General features: G+C 40.9%; 1 protein-coding gene across 3 annotated transcripts; it reads left to right on the top strand.

The window, feature by feature from the left end:
- Nucleotides 1–6713: 6713 nt before the first annotated feature.
- On the top strand, nt 6714–22277 carry LOC122014954 (probable methyltransferase TCM_000336). 3 transcript variants are annotated; one of them, XM_042571519.1, is made up of 6 exons: nt 6714–7738; nt 19930–20466; nt 20559–20942; nt 21031–21447; nt 21508–21780; nt 21869–22277. In XM_042571519.1, exons 3-6 carry the CDS (start codon nt 20826–20828, stop codon nt 22202–22204), a joined length of 1143 nt encoding a protein of 380 aa, XP_042427453.1. In that variant the 5' UTR covers nt 6714–7738; nt 19930–20466; nt 20559–20825; the 3' UTR covers nt 22205–22277. The 3 variants fall into 3 exon arrangements, with proteins under 3 accessions (XP_042427453.1, XP_042427452.1, XP_042427455.1); XM_042571518.1 differs by lacking the exon at nt 6714–7738 and adding an exon at nt 9591–14508; XM_042571521.1 differs by lacking the exon at nt 6714–7738 and having other exon boundaries at nt 16065–20466; nt 20559–20623; nt 20713–20942.
- Nucleotides 22278–26008: the final 3731 nt, after the last annotated feature.

Raw genomic sequence — 26008 nt, 5'->3', positions numbered from 1 at the left:
TTCGTAGGGCTGTAAACAAGTCGAGCCGAGCCGAGCTTTGGGGTGTTCAAGCTTGTTTGATAAGATAACCGAGCCGAGCTGAGCCAAGCTTAAAATGAACCAAGCTTTTAAAATGAATGTTCAAGCTTGGCTTGGTTTATTTTTTATGAGCTTGAGCTTGTTTGAAGCTTGGCTTGAGCTTCATTCGTTTAGATGTTATCAAGCTCTCAATTTAATCTTGGCTTGAGCTTGGTTTGAGCTTGGTTCGTTTAGATGCTATCAAGCTCTCAATTCAAGCTTGTTTGATTGTTTGAAGCTTTTAATTATTTGATTGATTATTAAGATTGATAATTTAAATTTATTTATTTATTTTTATTTTATTATTTATTTAGCATATTGAAAAGAGTTTTATTAATAAATATGGTTCGTGAACATTGTTCACGAACGTTGTTCACGAACATTGTTCACGAACGTTGTTCACGAACATTGTTCACGAACGTTGTTCACGAACATTAACGAGCTGAACATATATGTGTTCAAGCTTGTTTGTTTAGCTTAACGAGCAGTTCAAGTTTGTTTGTTTAATTAATCTTATGTATATTGAACGGACATAAACAAGCTCTTACCAAATCGAACACCAAGCTTGTTCACGGGCACTTGGTTCATTTACAGCCCTAAATATTCGTGAACACTATTAGTGAACAACGTTTGTGAACCATGTTTATTAATAAAATTCTCATCAACATGTTACATAAATAAAAAAAATCAAAATGAATAAATAAATTTGTATTATTGAGCTCAATAACTAATCAAACAATCTTAAAATATAAAAGTTTCAAACAATTAAACAAGTTTGAATTGAGAGCTCGATAACATCTAAACAAACTAAACTCAAGCCAAGCTCGTGTTGGAATCTCGTGGTTGTTTTGATGTGATCAACCAAGTTAAAGTTAGGTCCTGTTATGTTTGATCCTTGTGTCTAAGTGTGTAGGAGCTTAGGAACACAAGAAGTCGAGTGGAAGACGGAGCTAGCGAGAAGGATGACACGGGAAGGGAGCCAACGGGCTCAGTGCATCTGAAGGATGAGATGCTGCGGAAGAGTACACCGGTGGATGAGAAGGACGTGCGCGACGTTCTGAGGGATGAGAAACAGGAGCGAAAGTTTGCTCGAGGAGAAGGTCGAAAAATGATCGGGTGAGCCCTATTCCGATTGGCCTAAATCACCCAAGTGAGAGGAGCATCGAAAGAGCAAGAGAAAGAAAGTGGAGCTCGGTAGCAGCTGTTGAAGGCGCCTTCCATGAAAGGCGCCTTCAACCCTTCATGGAAGGTGCCTTCAAGCACTTGAAGGTGCCTTCGACTAGGCAAAAGTGAATGTTGGGAAAGGATAAAGCTTTATCCTTTCTTACTTCACTAGAGGCGCCTTCCAGCCTGTTGGAGGCATTTTCCAGCTTTAGATAAGATTTTCCAAGTATTATAAAAAGACCCCAGGACCTAGGAAATAGATATCAACTCCTGTATTCTTTTCCTAACACATTTCTGAGAGTTCAACGACTATAATAGGCTTGTCCGCCTACATGAAGGAGATCTTTTCAGCGCTTTCTTCTGTCTTGGATTAACAACTACGTAGGTTGTAACCAAGTAACTCCTTTGTGTCTTTTACTTATTAGTTGCTTAATTTTCTATTTATAAGTGTGCTACTAATTTAATTTGAGTTGAAAGATCGAGAAGGTTTTTTTTTTTTTACTTTTTCATAGGCAATCTCACCCCCTCTTACCGACCCCGTTGCGCCTACAAGTGGTATAAGAGCTCAACCACTTCAGAAGGACTAACCGCTGACTGAAGCACAAAGACGATAGCCGGTGCAAGTATTCACCCACTGAAATTCGATGGAGAACATGGAAAAAGTGCATGGAGATATTTTTCAAAACTGACTTTGAAGTTTTATTAATTATGACATACGGTTTTGTAGCACCTATGGATCATCACAGAGCCGAGAAAGAAGAATACACGTGGATGAAGAAGTAACAAGCAGATTTTGTTGATAATAGAAAAATAGAATTCCATCTGCTTAGCATTCTTCCGCCCCAGGAGGTAAGCCGGATCAGAAGCTACGACTCTGCCAATGACCTCTGGGAGAAATTTCTGGAACTCCATGAATGTACTTCAGAAGCAAAGTTAGCAAGGCGCGACATCCTTCGAACCCAGCTAACAAACCTTTGGATAAACAAAGGAGAAAAGGTAGCGCAACTCCAAGCACGAATCAAAGAACTCATCACTCAGCTAAACAATCTCGGAGAATCGGTAACGAACCGAGACTCAATCCGGTACGCACTCAATGTCTTCCCGAGGACTCCAGAATGGTCATCCTTAGTAGATGCATATTACATCTCTAAGGATTTCGAAGTAAGTACAGTAGAGAATTTGTTTTCTACATTTGAACTTCATGAAACTAGATATGCAGATTTTAAAGAAATAGAAAAGACGAATGACAATCTTGCCTTGAGAGCCAAGAAGAAAGATCAAGACCCTAAAGCATCAATCAATGAAGACGAAGCATCCATAATGGTAAGAAAGTTCAATAAATTTATTAGATCTAATAAATTTAAGATGCAGGCTAAGAAACAATCACGGAGCAAAAGGAAGGTCTGACGTTACAACTGCAATGAAGAAGGGCTTATCAAGGACGATTGCTCTAAACTGAAGAACAAGGGCAAAGGACCTATAAAATCGAAGCTCAAAACCCTGAAGGCCACATGGGACGAAGCGTCGTCATCAGAATCTGAAGTTGAAGAATACGTCGAACTAACCCTATTGGTAGACCATTAAAGAGAAGAAGAAAGTAGTTCTGAAATGAGCATCGATCAGGAGGAGGATCATCAAAGGAAAGCTGCGATGAAGGGGGAGCATCAGATCACGAGATAAGTAAGGTACGTGCACTATCTCCCGAGCATTCTTTTAATTTTATCAAAATGCTTTCTAAAAATTTATATAAATTAGAAAAAGGAAACATTAATTTAAAAAGATAATTAGCTAATGTATGCCCAATAGAAATGTATGATAATTTTATAATAGAAAATAAAAAATTAAAAATACAAATCGAAAAATTAAAAAATAACTAGGCATATTCAAACGATTTGAAACTTAGAAATTATGGTAAAATCAACTGGTATATTAGATATCACCAGGGATAAATTAGAAAAATTCTTAAAAATTATGTATCTCCCAAATTTTTAATTAACCCAATAGGCAAAAACCTATATTGGGTTCCAAAATCATATTTGGATTGAACTTTTTTTTGGTTTTCAGAAAGGAAATTAAATGTTTAATTTCTCTAAGAGACTTTGTTTAGAAAGTGGTTGTTGCTCCAATAACCAAAAAGGCCTAGTGCCTCGCCATAGCCTGAGAGCCAATTATTGAAATAAATATTTAATTGACTAACTGTTAACTGTTATAATCTTTTAACAATTTAAAGTTTTTTTTTATAAAAAATAGTCAAAATATGTCTTTATGAAAATCTTTTATTATGAACAGTTGTTCAACATTCTGTTATGAACCCCTTTAACTTTATTTCAAAATTTTCTAACTTTTATGTCATTTTTTAGATGTGATCAAAGGGGGAGTAATAAGTACAAGTTTAAGGGGAGCTAGGATTTTTATTGTCAAATTTGAATTTGCAACTAACTTGTTTAATTTCGTTGCAACATTATAATATTATTTTACAATTTCATTACAATACTTATTTTATTACAATTTGTTTGTTTTTACCTTAACTTGAACTTGGGTTGATGCACATCAAAAAGGGGGAGATTGTTGGAATACCGTGGTAGTTTTGATGTGATCAACCAAGTTAAAGTTAAGTCCTGTTGTGTTTAATCCTTGTGTCTAAGTGTGCAGGAGCTTTGGAACACAAGAAGTCGAGCGGAAGATGCAACTAGCAAGAAGGATGACACAGGAAGGGAGTCGACAGACTCGATGCATCCGAAAGACGAGATGCTGCGGAAGAGTACACCGATGGGTGAGAAGAGCGTGCGCGACGTTCCAAGGGATGAGAAGTCGGAGCGGAATTCTGCTCGAGGAGAAGGTCGGAAAATGTGTTCGGGTGAGCCCTATTCCGATTGGCCTAAATCACCCAAGTGAGAAGAGCAGCGAAAGAGCAAGAGAAAGAAAGTGGAGCTCGGTAGCAACAGCTGAAGGCGCCTTCAAGCTTTCATGGAAGGCGCCTTCAAGCTATTGGAAGGTGCCTTCAGTCCTTCATGGAAGGCACCTTCAAGCACTTGAAGGTGCCTTCGACTGGACAAAAGTGAACGTTGGTAAAGGATAAAACTTTATCATTTCTTGCTTCGATGGAGGCCCCTTCCAACATGTTGGAGGCGCCTTCCAACCTCGGATAAGATTTTCTATGGACTATAAAAAGACCCCTGGATCTAGGAAATAGATATCAACTCCTGTATTCTTTTCCTAGCACATTTATGAGCGTTCAACAACTGTAATAGGCTTTTCCGCCTACACGAAGAAGATCTTTTCAATGCTTTCTTCTATATTGGATTAACAACTACCTAGGTTGTAATCAAGTAATTCCTTTGTGTCTTTTACTTATTAGTTGCTTAATTTTTTGTTTATAAGTATACTACTAATTTGAGTTGAAAGATCGAGAAAGTTTTTTTTTTTTATTTTTACTTTTTCACAAGCAATCTCACCCCCTCTTGTCGGCCCCCGCCAACAGCTCGAACCAAGCTGAAGCATAAAAAAAAGAACCAAGCCAAGTTTTAACAATTATTTTAACTGCTTGGTTCATTTTAGGTTCAGTTTGGCTCCGTTACCTTATCAAATAAGCTTGAACATCATCAAACTTGGTTCAGCTTGGCTCATTTATAGCCCTAGATATGAGAACTCTTACATATTCAATATTACACAAAGTTCTTATAGAAATATAGCAATCCTTGTCAAGACATTACAATTAGACCATACAACATATTTCTTTTAGGGAACATCCTAATATTAGTATAATAATTTGATGGATATATTTATTGAATATTTGTCTAAGTCCACACTAGTTGGTAATCTAACACATAACTCTTATCTTTTTCATCTAGACTTGGGACCGACAGAGACGGATTTAATCCTTTTTCTAATTGTGGTCAATGCATAATGAATTTTGTTTGAGGAAAACCACATACCATGAACAAAGTTAAACTGGTAGTAACATTTCAGCAATAGAGGACTTCACATATGGACACTGAAACAGATAGGATCAAAGCGTCATGTATTACAATTCTTAAGATAACAATAGGATGTGAAACTAACTTAGTTGTCAAATGTGGAAACTAGATAGCACTAGCCTATTGTCCCCTTGCACGCCAATTTTTTTTTTTAATTTATAACATATATAGCTAAAAGCTAACTTTCATTAATATTTCCACTAGTGATCCTAAATAATAGTGCAGCATTGAGATTATAACCTTGCCTCCTTAATGCATCATAGTCATGATTATTGTAGTAGTAATTTTAGAAATAGCATTGCAAATTGATAGGGTGGTGACTGGTGAAGACTTCCGGTAAAGTACAATGGACTTAACAACAACCAAGTAAACCACTAAATTGTGCTCCAGAAAAAAAGATTTTGAAAGGTTTATATATCTCTTGTCACAAGACGCCGCAGTGGGTGCAAAATATACCAATGGAACTTTATTTTCTGCATCCTAAATGGGTTACATTCAATCATCAGAAAAACAGATGCACAATCTAATTGAAAAGGTGAGAGATTTTGATGAAGAGTGATTACCCGTACCGCAAGCAGATCGAGAAAGCACGGTTTGTCAAAAAGATGGGCTAATAAGAAAGTTTGAATCAGTAGTGGTACCAAATATTCAAAGGCATTCCATGTCCATAAACCAACATTATTGCAAGCAATTTAGAAGCTAGATATGAAAACAAAAACAGCTGTACATGGAAACAGCTTAAGTGACAGGTTACCCTAACAGTGTAGAGTCTATACAGGATATGGTTCATCCCACCAGTTTCTTCATTAAGTGAAACTCAATGTCTTTCTATGCTATACATGAGGATATCATTCTTGACACGGTTCCAATCAGCCATCCCCACTACCATCTGCCATGCTTTGACATTATCAGCTAACTAATATATATTAGTCTAGAAGGCAACCGCGATCTGCACTTAAATCAACATATCATCTAAAAGTCCAAACACAAACGAGACAAACTAATAGGCAATTATTCTTGAAGAAACTTTCTTGCATTAGCCATGTGAGAAAAACTCATTAGATTACCTTATGAATGGTATAATATGGAGCCCAAACAATTATGTAGCTTCAAAACGGCCAAAAAATCAGAAGGAAAAGCATAAAGGTATCCTGTGCCTGTCTTTTTCTGACAGTCAGAAAGTGTATCAACTAATATTAGCTCATTTGTGAGTCGATGCACTCATGTAATGGCATGCAATGTTCAACAATTAGTATATATTATAAGAATATAAAAAATATCTGATGTGGTATGCAGAGAAGGGAGGGGCATTTTTTTCTATTTACTGTAGCAGTCCTTTTAGGGCGTTGTATAAGCATGAAAAAAGGGGGCTGATTAGGGTCTTCAGCTCTTCGTCTTCGGTTTTCCTTCTCCGCCGTCACCACGAATCGAGGAGGAGGATAGCTAATTCTTCGTCTCTCGCCACCACTAGCAAGCAACGGTCACCGATGACAACCCTCTCCAAGCCATCTCCTTCCTCCCCATACCAATGATGCCAGACTCGCGCCTCCACCGCTGCCAAGCACGCACGACCGTCTCCCCTTCTTCGCACCGACGCCCTCACGAGCAACCCCTATCCTCTCTTCCTCTCTCATCCGGCGGCTACCACTGCATCCAGCGGCTGTCGCTGCCATCACAGCTAGCCACCAGGATGCACCTCGTCGTCGTCTCCCGTCACGCGGACAGCAGCTGCCTTTTCCTCACGCGTGCCACCGATTCCCCTTCATCGACTTCCTCGCTGCACAGTCAACAACCGCTGATCCCTCCCTCTTTCTTCCTCTCCACGTGCCGCAGTCTCTCTCTCCAGCCGCCATCGCAACAGCGAGCTACTGTGTTAGCCATTCCATTCGCAGCCAACCATTGCTGGCACAGTGCTATCATAGTAGTTGTCTCAACCATGTGCCGCTCCCGGCGGTGGCCACTGCCCCTACCAATTATCGCCGCAGGCCCTGTTGACTCCGATATGATCATATTCTACTCCCGTTGTGTTCTAGCCTTCGCACCAATCTGGTCAGTGTGTCGTGTTCTAGTTTTCGCGCCGCTATTATGTTTTAGCCTTCGAGCTACGGTTGAATCCTGGTCTGTGTGTCGTCGTCATTGCGTTTCGGCCTATGGGTCTCTGTTGTATCCAGACTGTGTGCCTTGTGTCTAGCTTTCGTGTTGTATCTCGGCCTGCGTGTCGATGTCACATCCCGGCCTTCATGCCGATCTCATATCCTAGCCTACGTGCCGATCTCATATCCCAGTTTGCGTGCCGATCTCATATCCCGGCCTGCGTGTTGATCTCATATCTCAGCTTGCGTGTCGGTGTCATATCTCGGTCGACGTGGCGCGGCGAGGTCCTGACTTGCATGTCATCTTCTGGATCCAGGTTGTGCTCGACTAGATGTCGTCAGATCCAGCTCTTCATCCTGCTCAGAGTGATATGCTTTTTCGGATTACAACTCGAGCAACGTCCCGACTAGTTCACCGATCCACCAGAGAGCGCCTCCTGAGCCAAGGTACATTATCATACCCACTCTACATTCATTTCATCATTTTACTGTTAGTCTGTTCCTTATATATTTGTTGGATCTGCCTCGAGCGTCGGGGTACTAGAGGCCAGGGCAACCCTGTCGCTGCCTGCAGGTAGCGTTGACCAGAGGACTTCTGACGACTTGGTCAACATAGAAGTCATCTCAGCATATCCCCTCCAGGACATCGCGATTCGGTCAACATTCCATCCACCTCACCCGGCGGTCCGTCTGACTTAATTTCTGGACAGGATCAAATTTGGCGCCATCTGTGGGAATCTTCTCCACCTATTCTAGAACGTGAAGATGGGCTGTTGGGATCTAGCGCGCTAAACACGCGAAAGTGCAGCGAAAATTAACTAGATCCTCTATCCAGCAGATCCATGCGAAGGGAATAAACATTGCATACAAACAATCTATACTAAGTTACATGATAGGATTATACCCTTGATGCGTGCACACGATCTCCCGATAGCTCAGATCTTAGCACGATCACACGTCCGCGCCTCTATGGTATCCACACGAACAAGCCTTGTCTTTGCTTGTCTCACAAGCAAAGCAAGATGGAGAAGAAAACACCTAAGGTTGTGCTAGCAACCTCACCTAGGAGTTTTGGCCAAGAGAGGCAAGGAGGAAGAAGAAGAATGCAAATGGTCTCACACCTTTTTCATCTACACAAAAATTATCATCCAAATGATATATATACTCATCACATGAATACCAAGGGTTTTGCCCTTTCATCTTCCCATCCAATGGCTCAAAATTAACCATTCAATCCAATGGTTCAATCTTGACCATTAAACTTCCTTGGTAAACACAAGTTCACCCAATGAATCCAACCCATTGACTCTTATGCAACTCGACTCAATCCAACAATTGGATCCCTTTGAGTCTAACTCAATGAGTCAAATTCGGATTACATTTAATCCAATGATTCATCACATGAACCTATCTCCATATCAACTTGTTCTTTGTGTGTGACCCTATAGGTTCTCGTAACGTTGACATTAATGTAACCAAATCACCATTTAGATACATAAGCAATGAGTGGCATCTAGCAAGACATCATTGCTACCCAAGTGACAAGGAAGTCGAGATCTGACCTAACTTGTCCGTGGCTATTATCTTGTATGACTTGGTCCCTTTATCCTTGATATCTAGATTGATCAATGAGGCATAGACCGTGTCATCCTCTTATCAATCTTTGTATTTCTTAATCTCCAAGTAGACCCACTCAAACAAATGAGCTCAATATCTCATATTGACTCATTTACGCATGTCCATGCTTTCTTGTGTCTTACTAATCAAGTGGCTCACAAAAATCGCTTCTGTCATATAGAAGAGATAGATCTCATCTACATCACTCACATCCCTTCGCATAATTCATTGCATACCCAGTGATCGACTTTATAGTCCACCCTGTTACGGGTGACGTTTGACGATACCAAAGTATATAACTCCTTATGTAGGGAACCGTAGTGACTTCAGGTCTAAAGACTATTCATACCAATAATCACATGAGAATATTTATGAAACTCATATAACGATCCATGAAACATTCTCATGGCGGGTCATTCAGTATATATTCTCTAATATATACTCATGTGTCAACCTGATATCTCATATCCATGACTTGTGAGATTAAGTCATCCGTTGACCTACATGTTAGTCTCAACGCATTAATATTGTCCTTGTATATTAATGCTCGACTAGGAATAATTAAGAGTAGTGTTCTCTACAATATCTCACTATCAATTCAACTAATTGATATACTGTAGATAAGAACCTACCACTTAAGGACATTATTATACTTATTCAATCGACACTGAACTGAAATAAATATAATAACCAACTTTGCCTTTTATTAGTAATGATATATGATACAAAATGAGCTCTTTACAATCATCTCATAATTCGTACTAGGGCTAATACTAACATGGACAACGTCGGAAGGTTCTCGACCATTATCATAGTTCCGGAGGATCCTAACGAACATATTATCTTCTCTCCTCGCTCCACAAGTATTCGGGAGTCGAGGGATTGACTTGGAGCTTCAGCTGGCCGACAAGTTAGTTTTTCTATTATATTTTTCCTCGACTCCATGGACATTTGGGAGTCAAGGGATCGAGACAAATCCTCAGCCGATTGACACGACTCCTCGATCAGGTACGTTACGGGCTCTGCTCCCTTTTTATGATTACAGGATTTGCTATAGCTCCCTGATAAGAGAGTAAGATTCTAGTTCTTTGATCAAATACTAGGGCATTAAATCTTTGATCATATACTAGGGGCTCAACTCCCCGGTCAGGTGTGTTATAAGCTTTGCACCCTTCACCATAGGACTCTGCATCCTCTTACTACTATAGGCTCTGCACTCTATTACTACTATATACTTTGCACCCTCCACCTATGGGGGTTTACATCCTCTTACGTCTACAGGCTCTGCTCCCTTCACTCACGGTACTCTGCTTCCTCCAATTGCTATAGGCTTTGCTCTCTTATATGGTTATGAGTTTCACTCCCTTTGACGGTTAGGGTTCAGATTATTTTCTCCCTGACTCCGCGGACATTTGGGAGTCGAGGGATCAAGTCAGATCCTCAACCGATCGACACCACTCCACGATCAGGTATGATAAAGGCTCTACTCCCTCATATTGCTATGAGCTCTGCTTCTATGGACTTTAGGGCTTAGCCTCCCCCGTTCGGGATCGAGCTATCACCACCGGTCTTGAACTGGAGTATCTCCACTAGGCTCGGACCAGAGTATCACCACTGATCTCAAATCGGAGTATCTCCACTGGTCTCTGACCAGGGTATCGCTACCGGTCTTAGACCAGAGTATCACCAATGACCTCTCGGTTGACGTTTTAGACTCTCGCCCCAATGCGAGTTATAAGCGAGTTTTCTCTCGCGACCAATGACCTCTCGGTTAGGTTCTAGACTCTCGCTCCAGTGCGAGTTATAAGCAAGCATGCTCTCGCGACCAACGACCTCTCAGTCGAGTTCCAGACTCTTGCCCCAGCGCGAGTTATAAGCAAGCCTGCTCTCGCGATCAACGACCTTTTGGTCGGTGTTCCAAACTCTCGCCCCAGAGCGAGTTATAAGCGAGCCTGCTCTTGTGACCAACGACCTCTTGGTTGGTGTTCCATACTCTCGTCCTAGCGTAAGTTATAAGCGAACATGCTCTTGCGACCAACAACCTCTTGGTAGGTGTTCCAGACTCTCGCCCCAGCGCGAGTTATAAGATGCTCTCGCGACCAATGACCTCTCAGTCGGTGTTCTAGACTCTCGCCCTAGTGCGAGTTATAAGCGAGCATGCTCTCGCCACCAACGACCTCTCGGTCGGTGTTCCAAACACTCACCCTAGTGCGAGTTATAAGGGAACATGCTCTAGGGACCAACGACCTTCCGATCGATGTTCCAGACTCTCGCCCCAGTATAAGTTATAAGCGTGCGCTGCCCACGCTCACATCGACTAGTCGATCAAGTTTCCTCCCTGGCCGAGTACTCTTCTCACTCGTCGCTCCGTCGGAACTCACCGCTCACTTGCCTCTATGTCCGGCACTCGCCGCTCTTTTAGCACTCGTCCCACTCGCTGGTGGGCTTACAGGCTTCATGCCCACTCGGCTTACGAGCTTCGCACCCACTCAGATCTCCGGCTTTGCCCCCTTTTGCATTTGCCTTCGATAGGCTTCACGCTCGCTTGGTGCATCGACGTTGTACCTTTCAATCTCTCGAGATCCTCTTCCCCTCGGCTCAAGAGCTCTGCGCCTGCTCGGCTCAAGGGCTCTGCTCCTGTTCGCCTTAGATCTCACAGGCTCTAAGCCCATTCCATTCATAGGATTTGCTTCGCTCAGCTCACGGGTTTCGCTCTCATTTGCCATCGACCTCTAGGTTCCGCTCGGCATTGGCTCTGTTGCCCACTCGACATTATCTCGGTCACCCGTTCGGTATTATTTCGGTCACTTAGTTGGCATCTTCATAGTTGCTCAATCAGTATTGTCTGGCCGTTCGCTCGGCCGCTCACTGGTACTACTCGGCCGCTCGCCCATCATTCTCTCGAACGCTTGATCGACATTCTCTCGAATGCCTGGTCAACATTCTTTCGGGTGCCTCATCGGCATTCTCTTGGCCGACCGATCAGTATTGCCCGGACATTCGTTCAGTCACTCGCTTGTATCACTTGATATTCTTACGTCCATCCGCTCGACATTCTCCCGATTGCTCGGTCGGCACTTTCTCGATCGTACGCTCGACACCTCTTGCTATCGTCTTTCGACCCACTCGGCATTCTCCCTGTTGCCCGGTTGACATTTTCTCGGTCACACGCTTGGCTTTGTTCGCCCGCCCTCTTTTCACTCGCTTGGCATTATCTCAGTCGCTCGCTCGGCATTCTTTCGGTCACTCGGTCGACAACTTCAGAGTTGTCCGATTAGTATCGTCCGGCCGTCTGCTTGGCCACTCGCTTATATCAGTCAACATTCTCGTGGTCGCCCGGTCAGCACTTTCTCGATCGGCGCTAGACACCACTTTCTTGTCGTCTCTCCACCCGCTCGACGTTCTCCCAATTGCCCAATTGACATTTTCAGTCGTCCGACCGTGGTCTACTATCGCTCGGTCACCATTTTCTCGATCGCGCGCTCGACACCACTGCCCGTCACCTTTCCGCCTGCCTGGTGTTCTCCTGAGAGCTCGGTCAACATTTCTTCGATATCCCGCTCGACACTATTCAGTCTGTTGCTTTGTTCTGTTTATATGCACACTCAGCATTCTTCGATTCGCTGGGCATTCACTGGGTACCATTCGGTCGTTCGATCGAATTCTCTTGGTCGACTTTTCAGACTCTCGCCCGAGAATGAGTTATAAGCGAGCAGAGCTCTCGTGGCCAACGACCTCACAGTCGGGCACAATGACTAGTCGGTCGGGTTCTCTCCCTGATCAGGTACTGGTCTCACTTGTCACTCTATTCGACGCTCGTCGCCTGATCGACATTCATCTCATTCATCGCTCACACCTCATTCGTTGCTCTGTCGGCGCTCATCGTTCACGTCTCACTCATCGCTCTACCCCACATTCGTCGCTCGATCGACACTTATTTTTACTTCTTGCTTGGCATTTTCATAATCGCTTGATCGCTTTGCTCAGCATCGCTCGACCGTCTTCTCGATATCACTCGGTCTCCGTCGGCATTCAACCAATTGCTTACTTGGCATACACTTGGCATTATTTCTTACGACGATCCGCTTGACATTCCTTACGTCGCTCAGCTTGGCACACCTTTATTCGATCGATCGCCCCTTAAGCATCCTCCCGGTCGCCTGCTCGGCATCTTGCCTGTCACTTGGTCGACAATCGTTTGACTTATCACTCGCTCGACATTTTTTTTCACCGCTCAGTTGGCACTTATTTTTCTCATTGCTCTGCCAGGCGATCACCATTCGTTGCTATTCATTTGATGTTATATGACAAGCTCGACGATCTGACTCTACAGTCACGAGCAGTTCTGCTTTATGTTAGACTTGGTTTAGTCAGTCGGACTTGCACCTCCTTCGACTAAACTTGAAGGAGAGGCTTGTGATGTGGTAAGTAGAGAGGGGAGGGGCATTTTTGCCATTTTATTGTAGCAGCCCTTTTTAGGGCACTGTAGACGCATGAAAAAAGGGGGGCTAGTTGAGGGGCTTCGGCTCTTTGTCTTCAGTTTTCTTTCTCCGCCGCCACCACGAATCGAGGAGGGGGGATAGCTTCTTCGTCTCTTGCCGCCACCAGCAAGCGACGGCCGCTGGCGACGACCGCCTCCGAGCCACCTCCTTCCTCCCCACGCCAACGATGCCAAACTCGCACCTCCACCGCCGCCAAGCACACACGACCGTCTCCCCTTCTTCACGCCGACGCCCTCGCAAGCAGCCCCTCTCCTCGCTTCCTCTCTCATCCGACGACCGCCACTGCATCCAACGGTTGCCATCGCAGCCAACCACCAGGACGCACCTCGTCACTGCCTCCCATCACATGGGCAGCAACTCCCTTTTCCTCACGTGAGCCACTGACTCCCCTTCGTCGGCTTCCTTGCTCCACAATCAACAGCCGCCGAGCCCTCCCTCTTTCTTCCTCTCCACGCGTCGCAGTCTCCCTCTCCAATCGTTGCCGCAACAGCGAGCTACCGTGTTAGCCATTTCGTCCGCAACCGACCATTGCTAGCACTGTGTTGCCATAGTAGCCGTCTCCGCCATGTGCGGCTCCCAGCGGTGGTCGCTGCCCCTACCAATTATCACCGCAGGCCCTGTTGACTCCGATCTGATCATATTCTACTCCTGTTGTGTTCTGGCCTTCGCACCAATCTGGTCAGTGTGTTGTGTTCTAGCTTTCGTGCCGCTATTATATTTCGACCTTCGAGCTGTGGTTGAATCCCGATCTATGTGTCGCCATCATTGTGTTTCGTCCTATGGACCTCAGTTGTATTCCAGACTGTGTGCCTTGTGTTTAGCTTTCGTGTTGTATCTCGGCCTGTGTGCCAATGCTGCATCTCGGCCTACGTGTCGATCTCATATCCCGACCTATATGCCGGTGTTATATCTCGACCGACATGGCGCGGCAAGGTCCCGGCCTGCATGTCGTCTTCCGGATCTAGGTCACACTCGACTAGGTATCGTCAAATCCAACTCTTCATCCTGCTCAGAGTCGTCTGCTTTTTCGGGTCACGATAACTCGAGCAGCATCCCGACCAGCTCACCGATCCACCAGAGGGCGCCCCCTAGGGCAGGGTACGTTCTCATATCCACTCTACATTCATTTCATCATTTTACTATTAGTCTGTTTTTTATATATTTGTTGGATCTTCTTCGAGTATCAGGGTACTAAAGATCGGAATGACCTGATCATTAGCTGTAGATAGTATTGACCAGAGGACTTGTGATGACTTAGTCAACATATAAACCATCTCAGTATACTTTCCTTTGAGACATTACAATTTGGTCAATATTTTATTTATGTCATTCAACGGTCCATCTAACCCAATTTCCGGAGAGGATGAATATTCAAGGATTAAGAATTGAAACAAAAGAAGGAAATTATAAAAGACACATGTAAATTTGCAAATATAACTAGCTCTCCTAAATCATAAAAAGAATTTAGCAAAGGAAGCTTCTTCGTATTTTTCTAAAAAACGAAAGCTATGTAGCCCACAAATGTATTATAGAAATATGTACTGAGTAGTAAATGCTGAGTGGGACTATTTGCAATGGTTGAGGGGCCACAAATGTTTTTGACTTAGCTGAGGTAAGAAGAATTTTTATGTTGATGACGAAATTATAATTAACCCATCTCTAGTGTTTCTGGATGAATTCACGTCTAGTCTTTTCGGCACGATAGAGTGATTAACACATGAAATATTATCATCATAAGGTATAGGATTTGAATCTTAGTAAAGTCAAGATAAATACTTTTTTTATATGTTAATCATTATTCTAAAGGTTAGTAGTTATCCGTAATTTACCTCCTTCGTATTGATCCTGAAACGAGTTGACAGAGACACTGAGGATGAATATATTCATCGACGAATATATTCATCTTTTATCATCTTGATGAACCCACATCTAGTTTGGATTTAACAACAAACCTAAGAATCATGCAAGTGTTGCATGACTTAGATGAGGTAAGAAGAATTTGGATGTTGATATCATTTAACTAACACACGGAGAAAGGATGCTTACATGTATATTATAACTGATATATTATGCAGCAAAATCAATTCCTTAACTTGCTTATCAAATAGATACAAAATAGTAAGTTTAAAGATAAATTGAACTACGTAGATTTTACCCTTGCACGATCTAGTCAGATCCTACGGCAACTAAATGAGATCAATTTGAATAGTATGTTTTGTAACCATACTATAATTGCTAATTTACTGTGAATTCAATCCAATAACAGAGTGATGGAATTATGGATGGATAAAATCCTAAACTCTATTCAATTTTTAAGAAATAAACATAATGATCATAACTATGGAAACTTATTGAAATCTTAATTTGGAAATAATCTTCAATTTAGAGACTTTCTAATATCCATAGAATTTTACCTATGAAAAATAAAATATAATCATCTTAACAGACTCTTATGTGTAGAAATCTAAGTTTACTTATTTTTAATTTGGCTTCTCAATTAAGTCTTTAAGTCATATTTTTTAAATTTTAAATTTAACCAAATTAATTTATGACGATGATATTAGATATTTATAATTAATTATAATTATAATTACAATCCTAAAATTTTAACACAGACATTTCAAATCTAGAGTGAATAAACAATTATAATAAAAAAAATTTTAAAGACAGACATGAGAAATTATACTTTAGACAAGTTTGTGAAATACTTGGTGCTGCTTAAGCATCTAAATGGCAGATCACAACAACAGCGAGAAAAAAAATTATGGATATATCATCATAATTCCATGTACTAAACTGCCGGTCAAACACCATAATGATATTTGGAGGTTGATGCAATTTTTTATTTTACTCAGGAACAATGCCACATATCATGGAGCTTAATAAGGTTCATGCACCTATGAAGACATTAAAGAAAAAAGGGAAAAAATATTTTTTTTTCAGATTATATGGAGGTATAAAACAGTCGTGGACTTGTGCATCTACAACTTGCCTTCATTTATTAGGGAGAAATAACATATGAAGTCGGTAACATGCTAAAGATTTTACATTAACCTCTGACAAACTCTAATTATCCTATTTTAGGTAGAAAAATCAATGGTAACTACAATTCATCGTCTAGCAAGCTTTATCGCAGATTTGATAAACTGATCCTTTTCGGAAAGGGAAATTTGCTATACTTTGGAGAGGCATATGAGGATATTATATATATGATTCTATCTGAAAGTAATGAAGATGGCACGTTGGACAGGTGATTCTACTGTTAGCAGGAGATGACTCTGTTAGGGTGAAACGATGATGCTTGGTACTCCTTTCGACTCCTTTCTGCGCACACTCTAAAGAGCAAATAGAAGGTTAGGTGAAAATCATGGAAGGAGTCTCTGGTGTAGGCACTCCGATGCTCAAATCAGGACAGTGACCGAATAAAAAGTGGAGATGATGAACAGTAAAATACGAGTGCGTAATGTTGTGTAACTCATCAACGAAGAGAATCTCTTTTTATGTCGACTCTCATAACCTCCGCAATAATGAGGCGACAAGGAATATTTGGTGTCAGAAGATATCGGGTAATGGAAGACATATAGTCTTCCTCCAAAGAATCTTTCGTTACAAGTGTATGAACAGTCTTTTGTAACCTCCGCAATAATGATAAAAGCTGAGTAGTCATTCTCTATTCTGTTATATGCGTCAGAGATCAGAATATTCCTCATTGAGTACCTATTATTCTTTGATGGGTTATTACGATTCCCTGACAATATTATTCCTTGGAGGTAATCCGACTGAACTCATATCTGACCGGCTATATGTAATAGGAGACTGTAATAAAAACAAAGAACTAAGTCCCTCCAACCCAATTGGCTATTAGGTTGACTAGGCTAGGGGTGGCAATTCGGTTCGGGTTCGGGTTAACAGGTTCGGGTTGGTAGGTTGGCGGGTTGGCAAATGACAACCTGAACTCGACCTGATTATTAATTCCGGTCAAACTATTCAACCTGAACCTGATTTGTTTATTTGCACTTGACCCAAACCTGACCCGTTTGACCCGGTTGATCCATTTGATTCGTTTGACCTGAACATGACCTGAATTCATTAAAGAAATTTTGGATATTAAATTAAAAATTTTAAATAACATTTATCTACACAAATGAAAATTCATATCATAAATGATAAGTCATAGCAACATTCCAATCAATAGCATATCTCTAGGGTTTTTAACTTTTTTAAATTTATAATTTTAGTTTAAATTTATAATTATTTATAAACGGGTTCGCGGGTTGTAATTGGATCATTTCATATTGACCCGAACCCGATCTGTTTATTAATTGGGTCAATTGGGTCGACCCTATTTTGACCCAAACCCGAAACTACCGAACCCTAACCTGATTTTTTTGTGTTCGATTCGGGTCATGTTTTCGTGTCAGGTCAAAAATTGCCACCCCTAGACTAGGCTATGTGCTGAGCTGTATTGTAGTAGTGAGAAACTAATTATCCTCTAAGTTCGAACAGCGTTGAGTCCTACCGACTGTATACTGAGAGTGTTTTTACTGGGAAGTGGGGAGCTCAGCCATATGTCCATATGACACTGTAGACCGAGTAGTCATATATAGCAAGACTTGCTCTTGAACTGTTATGCTGGAATCTGGCAGTCCAACCGGATCTCATCCTAGCGGTTGTATGTTGGGAGATATTGTCTTTGCTATGCGTTGAGAGAATACTTTTGGACGATGGGGAGCTAAGACCCGTTTGCCTGATCGACATTAGGGTCGCTCGAGTTTATCTTGTATATCCTAACATCAAGTGAAGCAATAGGTCCTTCCAATCCAACCGATTATTAGGGTTGGCTGACTGTATACAGAGAGACTTGCACTCAAAAATGGAAATCTGAGTCCTTTAAATCCGACCGACTGCTTAGATGGTCTGTTTTATTCTGAGAGTCATAGTGTTGAGTGAGGAGTTAAGTCTTGGTGAGAATAATCCACTTAGATGTATCTATTCTGATTTTAACTGTCACCTCATTTTAACTTTAACAATCATCTCATCTTAACTTTGTCTAATACATCATCTTTGGATCCACTTAAAAACACCGTATTAATATATTTTCGATCAATTGGATGTTCTCCCCTAATTGCAATGAAACCAGTAGAATTCCTTCTTAACCTTGCCAATGGTAATGTAAATTACGTAAATTAGTATAGGAAAAGATTAATCTTAGAAATGGATTGTTAATTCCATTCCACAATTGGTGATTGTTTGACAATTGAATATCTTGGGATTATTATATTTATCTATAACTAAAATGAAATATACGACCGGAAAAATATTTCTTAGGATAAAAATTACAAACCTTTTCAACTGTTTCATTGACTGGATTAAAACCATACCGACCGATACTAAAATTTGATCCGACTAAACTTCAGCTAATATATTATAGTAAAATACGGAATCTATCATCCCAGCAGCTCACGTGATAGGAGAAGATAAATTGAAAAATTATAATTAGTTTTATCTATATTCACCCTTTTGCCCGTTATAACAATATCTATACCATAATAATCAACTAAATCTTGTTCCAAGGATGAACATTAGCTAATATTGCATCTTCAAAGAGAGTACATAATACACAATGAAGAATTAAAACAGCAAAGGTTGTAGTCTCCTGTCCCCATAGGATGCTCAGTTCATTAGAAGTGACAAATTTATTATAATGGAGTAGAGATCAATTTCTGACAGGTACATGCCTTCGAAAAAAAGTTTGTTCCATCCTCTAATTACTTGAGAGTCTTATGATTTAACTTTTTTTATATAATTTAGACATGGATTATTAAAAATATTTAGAATGAGCATAAATATTTTTATTTTTATTTTTTTCCTGCGGAAGGGTTGTGACCTCAAACATGCAACTTTCACGATAGCTGGCCCACAAAATAAACAATAACAATATTATTGGGTAACAATTGGTGATTGTTTGAAAACGGTTTGAGATTTTTAAGTATCGTGCACCCTTTGAATACACCGTAATTTTAGATGCCACCTTCGGGTAAAACGCTGAGTTTATTGCATAGGTGCCTGCAACAATGTTAACATCAAAATAAAGTGGAAGCAACTATAACCACCATAATACCAATAAACAATTGTTAATTTGAATCAGTGTTTATTGTAATTTTTTTTGTAAGTTAACCGGTGGCAAAATAGATTTAATTTAATTGACATAAATAATAATTTTTCAAATTGATAAAGATATTAATAACTATTATGATATTTGCATATGCAAACTCCAAAATACTTGTATAAGTGATTAAAAGATTAAATCTACCCTTTCTTGAAAAATGATAATCTTGCATTTATTAGCACAAAGTGAACTACTTGTTCCTTTTGCACTTTTATGAGTTCACAAGGCCCTGTTTTAGTATTCTGCAAATAATCAATTATTACTTTGCAAAAAGAACACTGATCATGTTCGATCGATGAGCTGAGCATCTCTAGTGACATTAAAAATACTAAAGCATATACAAAAAGCAGGAAGCCAATTCAGTGAACCAATAATGCTTTGAAGAAAGGCCCCAACACTATTTGCTCCAAGGGGAAGTCGACATCATTTGAGCTCCAACCATCCAATGATCAACTGTGCCTGCGCTCACTTTTCTTTCTTTGCTTTGACCACAAAACAACTCATCACAAATCGATTCTGAACCATCAGATTTGAAGGACATAGTCAACAAGTAGATAAAGACAACTCATAACAAGGGCAAAGCTATGCAATTGTAATGACATCCACTGGATGCCCAAAACAAATGCTTCAGAACAGTGCCCATGAACATGCCTGGCCAATTGGAATGAACACGAGCTACGAGCTTGCCAATTGAATTCAGGAGATGGAGAAAGAATCTCAGACAAGAACAGCCCTGCAATATTTTTATATGGCCACTGAAAATGGCTCTGAACATTAAAATCTTCCCTATGATTTATTCCGTTCAACCATTTGAACGCCTTCTAGTTTTTCTTCTTCTCCACTTGGGTTTTCCTTCTCTCTGTGAGACAAACCAGTCTCAATCTCAGGTATGTTTTTTCTCTCATCATCCAGTTACTTTTTTTTCATCAGTCAGTGGATAAACAGAAGCATCTTTCGTTGTGTTTTGCAATATGAACAGACAAAAATTTCGATCTGGAGAGGTTTCATGGATTATTCATATGCCTAACTGTTTTTGGATCCTCGGTAATTCACATATTTACATAGCGATGTGATGTGATTGATGCAATCGATGTGATTGATGGATCTTATTAGTGTCCATGAACTTAACATAGACTGACTTTAGAGGGCGCATGTGATCGAGCAGTTCACTTGCTGACAAGTAAATGTGAAAAAAAAAATTCAAGTAAATTGTGAGCATCGCTGGAAACAAAAGCCTCTGAGAGTCATGGCACCCTATGAACCTTCAAGCAGCACACGAGCTGTTAGAATGGACGTGGAGAGTGTCCTGCACATGAACGGAGGGCTGGGGGAGACTGGCTATGCTCTAAACTCTTCCCTTCAGGTCATACATGAATTCCAAACAGTGTTTCAGACGACCACCTAAACGTCCATAATCCCTTACTTTTAAAGATTTGTCTTTGTTAATTCAGAAGAAGACATTGGAAGTCATGAAGCACATCATAGTGGACTCGGCGGTCAAAACCTGTGTAGCCAAGGCAACGCGAGAGAGGTTCACAATCGTTGATCTCGGTTGCTCTTCAGGGACTAATTCCCTGCTGCTGGTCGGTGAAATCATCAGGGCCATCCACGAGAGGGCTCAGCAATGGGCAACGCCAGCACCAGAGTTCATGGTCTTCCTCAACGACCTCCCGACCAATGACTTCAATTCCATCTTTCTGACCCTTCCGGACTTCACTAACAAACTCAAACTCAGCGTTGAGTTGCAAGGAGGGCGCGCTCCATCTGTGTGCTTGTCCGGACTTCCCGGCTCTTTCTACGGAAGGCTTTTCCCCACCAATACTCTTGATTTTGTTTGCTCGTTCTACAGCATGCACTGGCTTTCACAGGTTAGCATTCATGTGGACGTTGGAGCTTAATTTCGATAAGTCAAATTAATGTGTTTGCAGGTTCCTGAAGGGCTTGTCGACGGCAGTGGCATGTCGATCAACAAGGGAAAGACGTACATCTGCAGCACGAGCCCCCCTGCTGTTCTTTCAGCTTACTTTAATCAGTTTCGGAAAGACTTCAGCGTTTTCCTCAAATCAAGATCAGCAGAGTTGCAGTTTGGCGGGCGAATCGGCATCGCCATGTTAGGGAGAGAAAGTGAGGATCACAGTGACAGGAGCACGACGATTTTGTGGGATGTTCTGGATCAGTCATTTGCTATCCTTGCCTCGCAAGTGAGTTCTGATCATTCACATTTTTTCCTTCAATCTCTGTCGTCATTCAAATTAAACTTTACTGTATCTCTCCTTTCCTTCCTCGTAGGAAATGATCGATGAGGAGAAAGTGAACGAGTATGATGTTCCATTTTACGCTCCATCGAGGAAGGAGATTGAGAGTGAAGTGCTGAGAGATGGGTCATTTACGATCGAGTCCATGGAGAATTATGAGCTGAAAACGAGCACTGGGGATCCGAAGGAGGACGCAAGAATCACGTCGATGGCCATTAGAGCCATCCAGGAATCCATGATTAGTCACCACTTTGGAGAAGAAATTTTAGATTCGCTGTTCCAGATTTACAATGGATTGCTCGGTGAGGTGATGGTTAAGGAAGAAATAACGAGTTCGCACCTGCTAGTAGTGCTGAAAAAATCAAGTTAAATGACTGGAACATCGACCTTGTCAAACTCTAAGAATTGTTTATGTTTATTATCATGAATTTGAAAGAATCTCATCCGTGAATGTAAGCTAAAAGATTTTTTTTAAATTAATTCTTGGTTGGGCGAGTAGGGTAGGAGGCCAAATGGGGGTTTCTAAGATAGATTATATTGAAGGATGAGAATGAGATTCGGGTGGGGGATTAGTTCATTAATTATGCACCCTTGCGTCAATGTTGGATCCATTAATGGTGGCTAGAGATAGGTACATTGAGTTTATAGTGTGGAGGATCGATGCGCATGCATTTAAAAAAAACTTTAATTTTTTTTTAAACTTAAAGAAAAAGTGAGTGCGTAATGGAATCAACGAAAAGAAAACACTAGAAAAATAGAAAACTGTCGATTACTTGATTTCTAGCCTTTGATAATTTCTACTTCAAGACCCAAGTCTTTTAGACCTATCGATAAGTAATCCACTAATATTCTCTATCGGTAAACTCCCGGTAGAGTAATAGGTTACAAGTAGAGAACTAGGAAAGTATAACAACCCTACACTTTTCTTATCAATAAAGTAAATTAAACGTTACCCAACATGTGAAGAAGAAGATCTGGATTGAGTTTTGCTGTTGGAGATGGTCTAACTATAGCAAATAGATGTAGTAGCGTCGCAGTGAAGTGGAAGCACGTAGTCAGAGCAACTAGACGCTTGAGGATAAGTGTAGAGAAGTGATAATTTAATGTTAGCCGAAGACCTCTTTTTATACACCATTGGAGGCGCCTCTAATGGTTCAGGGTGCCTCTAATAACGCTTATTTGATCCAAAGTTTTCGACTCTTATCTACTCCGAAGCCCCTTCATCATCTCTAAGGCGCCTCCAATGTGCTTCAAGGCACCTCCGTGCCATGAAAATTTATCCGCAAACTTTATTTCTGTGAGGGTGCCTCCGCCCTCTCTAGGGCACCTCCGTGCAGTTCTGAGGCGCCTTTGTCCAACTCTGAGGCGCCTCGGTGACGCCGAGCAGGATAGCGATTAACTTGCGAGTTGATGCAAAGAGAAAAATTAAGGAGAAGACAAGAAGAGGAACCATTAAGAAGGAAACTTTTTATTAAAATTTTAAGGATTCTCTCAACATGTTTAACTCTTTTATAGACCACAACATAAGACTCAAATAAGGGAAAAAATTACAATAATTACAATTAATAAATTTTAATTCCAATATTATAAAGAAAGGAAATAGATTTTTACCTGAAAAGGAAAGTAATTAACTTAACAATCGTAACTCAAATCAAGATGTGGATCAAGACAAATTCTTTCTAAAAAATACCAGAAATATGAAAATTACTCTAAATATCCAAAAAAAATTATCAAAAATATCAAAAAGATCCTGAAAAGGGTTTAAATGGCAAAATTTAGGGCTGAAAATTTGGTGATTTCTATTTCACCCATAATAAACATAGGTTTTCAAATTCTGCACGTGTGACAACAAACATCCTGATTCCGATCCTCAAGTCAAAAGTTATGTCCGTTTGAAGTTTGAAGGCTCATATTAGGCTTCAACATGAGTTGGGTCTTCATCAATCTCCCTGGCTTGAAAAGAACTCGCCCTCAAGTTCAGATTAACTTCATTAGCAACCTTCGAATCAGGAGTTAGGTGTTTCATAGACATCAGAAGTCTTTAGATGACTAGGAAGATGCAACCTGTAGGTATTGTCATTAATATTCTACAGTATTTAGGACGGTCCAATTTTTTTATTCTTTAGCTTATTATATTCTTCAACAAGGAAATAATCATGAGTCAATACAGCCCAGAAAAAATCTCCAATCTCAAAAAGTACCTGTCGACGATGACGATCGACCTGAGCCTTATACTTAATATTGCTTTCCATAATTGCCCGTTTCACCTGCTCATGAATACCTCAAACATGCTCTGTCATCTCATCTGCTTTAGGACTAATTTGCCCTACACATGGAACAGGGGCTAAGTCTAGAACTCTTGATGGATTTTGACCAAGACAATCTCAAAAGAACTCAATCAGCTTGTAGTATTGTTTTTTGATCCATTGTAGGAAAATTCTACTTGAGGTAATGTCAAGTCCCACTGCTTTGGTTAGTTCCTGAAAGACATTTCAAAAGATTACCCAGAATCCGATCCGCCACCTTGGTTTGACCATCCGTCTGAGGGTGGTAAGCATTACTAAAGTTTAACTGTGTCCCCAATTTCCCCCATAAGCTCTTCTAGAAGTGACTAATGAATTATGTATCTCGATCTGAAGTCATGGATCGATGAACGCCATGTAAATGCATGATCTCCTTGAAATAAAGATGGGCAATACAAGTAGCATCTATAGTCTTCCCGCAAGATACGAAATGTGTCATCTTTGAGAATCTATCAACGACAACAAGGAGTGAGTCTAAGGTTCATTGGGCGCGGGGTAATCCCAATACGAAATTCATGCTGACATCAAGCCAAGGAGCTTCAGGAACGGATAGGGGAGTGTACAAGCCTGCATTGGTTAGAACCCCCTTAGACCGCTGGCATTCAGAACATTGATCAACAAAATGAGTCAAATCACTAGTCAACTTAGGCTAATAGAAATTGGTAGAGATGGGGGCCAACATCTTATCACGTCTAAAGTACCCCTCATTATGAAGCTCTCTCATAATCTGTTGTCGTAGAGAGCAGTCTGGATTGTACAACTGCAACCTACGAAATAGATAACCATTATGCAAAATAAAATCATGTCGGTAACCATCATGTACCTCTTGGAATATCCTTTTGAATGATGGTTCAGCTAAATCCATATATGTAAAAACCTCAAAGCCCACAACGCTAGTACTCATACTAGTGAGTAATGAAGAATGCTGACTTAGAGCATTTGCGACACAGTTCAGACTTCTAGCTTGGTGCCTTAGTGTAAAGCTGAACTCTTGTAAGTAAGTCACCCACTTGGCATGTCGCCTCCTCAACTTGTGTTGACTATTGATATACTTTAATGCTTTATTGATCAGTGAATAGGATGAATTCCTTTTGTACTAGGTAGTGTCGCCAGTGCTTCAAGAACTACATAATGACATAGAACTCCAAGTTGTTGGTAGAATAATTTTCTTGGACCTAGAGAGCTTCTCGCTAAAGAAAGCAACTGGTCATCCAGATTGACTCAGAACACCCCAAATACCTATGATGGATGTATCACAGTTGACCTCGAATAATCTATCAAAATCAGGAAGGACCAGAACTGTGCTTCAGTCATTCTTTATTTGACCAATTAAAAGTTAGCCTCTGCTTCTTCAGACAACTTGAAATCCCTACCCTTGAGACACTCGGTGATAGGAGTAATCAGAGTGCTAAAATTTTTGATAAACCCGTGGTAGAAAGAAGTTAAGCCATGGAACCTTTGGACATCATGCAAGGTCTTTAATTGAGGCCACTCCAGGATTGCCTCTATCTTTGTTTGACCTCTATGTACATCATCAGTAGACACAATAAAGCTGAGGAAAGTTACTGTTGTAGTAAAGAAAGAATACTTCTTCTTGTTTATAAATAAACATTCCGTTTTCAACTTTTCGAAGACAGAACAGAGATGATCGAAATGTGATGCCCTTGTCGGACTATAAACGAGGATGCCATCAAAGGATGCCATCACAAACTTTCCCATATAAGACTGCAAGATCTGATGCATAAACCTCATGAAGGTACTGGGTGCATTGGATAGTCTAAAAGGCGTGACCATACACTCATATAGCCCATGCTGCATCTTAAATGTCATCTTTCGTTCATCACCAGGTGTTATTCTGATATGGTGGTATC

The sequence above is a fragment of the Zingiber officinale genome, chromosome 8B, assembly GCF_018446385.1.
Source record: "Zingiber officinale cultivar Zhangliang chromosome 8B, Zo_v1.1, whole genome shotgun sequence".
Classification (NCBI taxonomy): Eukaryota; Viridiplantae; Streptophyta; class Magnoliopsida; order Zingiberales; family Zingiberaceae; genus Zingiber; species Zingiber officinale.
The sequence above is the reverse complement of the archived record's forward strand: the minus strand, read 5'-3'. Positions and strand labels throughout refer to the sequence as shown.

What these genes read in the sequence shown, in the direction of transcription:
- LOC122014954 (XM_042571519.1), top strand. Translation starts at nt 20,826, where the DNA reads ATGGCACCCTATGAACCTTCAAGCAGCACACGAGCTGTTAGAATGGAC. An exon ending in CTCTAAACTCTTCCCTTCAG is followed by an intron (nt 20,943 to 21,030) that starts GTCATACATGAA and finishes TTGTTAATTCAG; the next exon opens with AAGAAGACATTGGAAGTCAT. An exon ending in GCATGCACTGGCTTTCACAG is followed by an intron (nt 21,448 to 21,507) that starts GTTAGCATTCAT and finishes ATGTGTTTGCAG; the next exon opens with GTTCCTGAAGGGCTTGTCGA.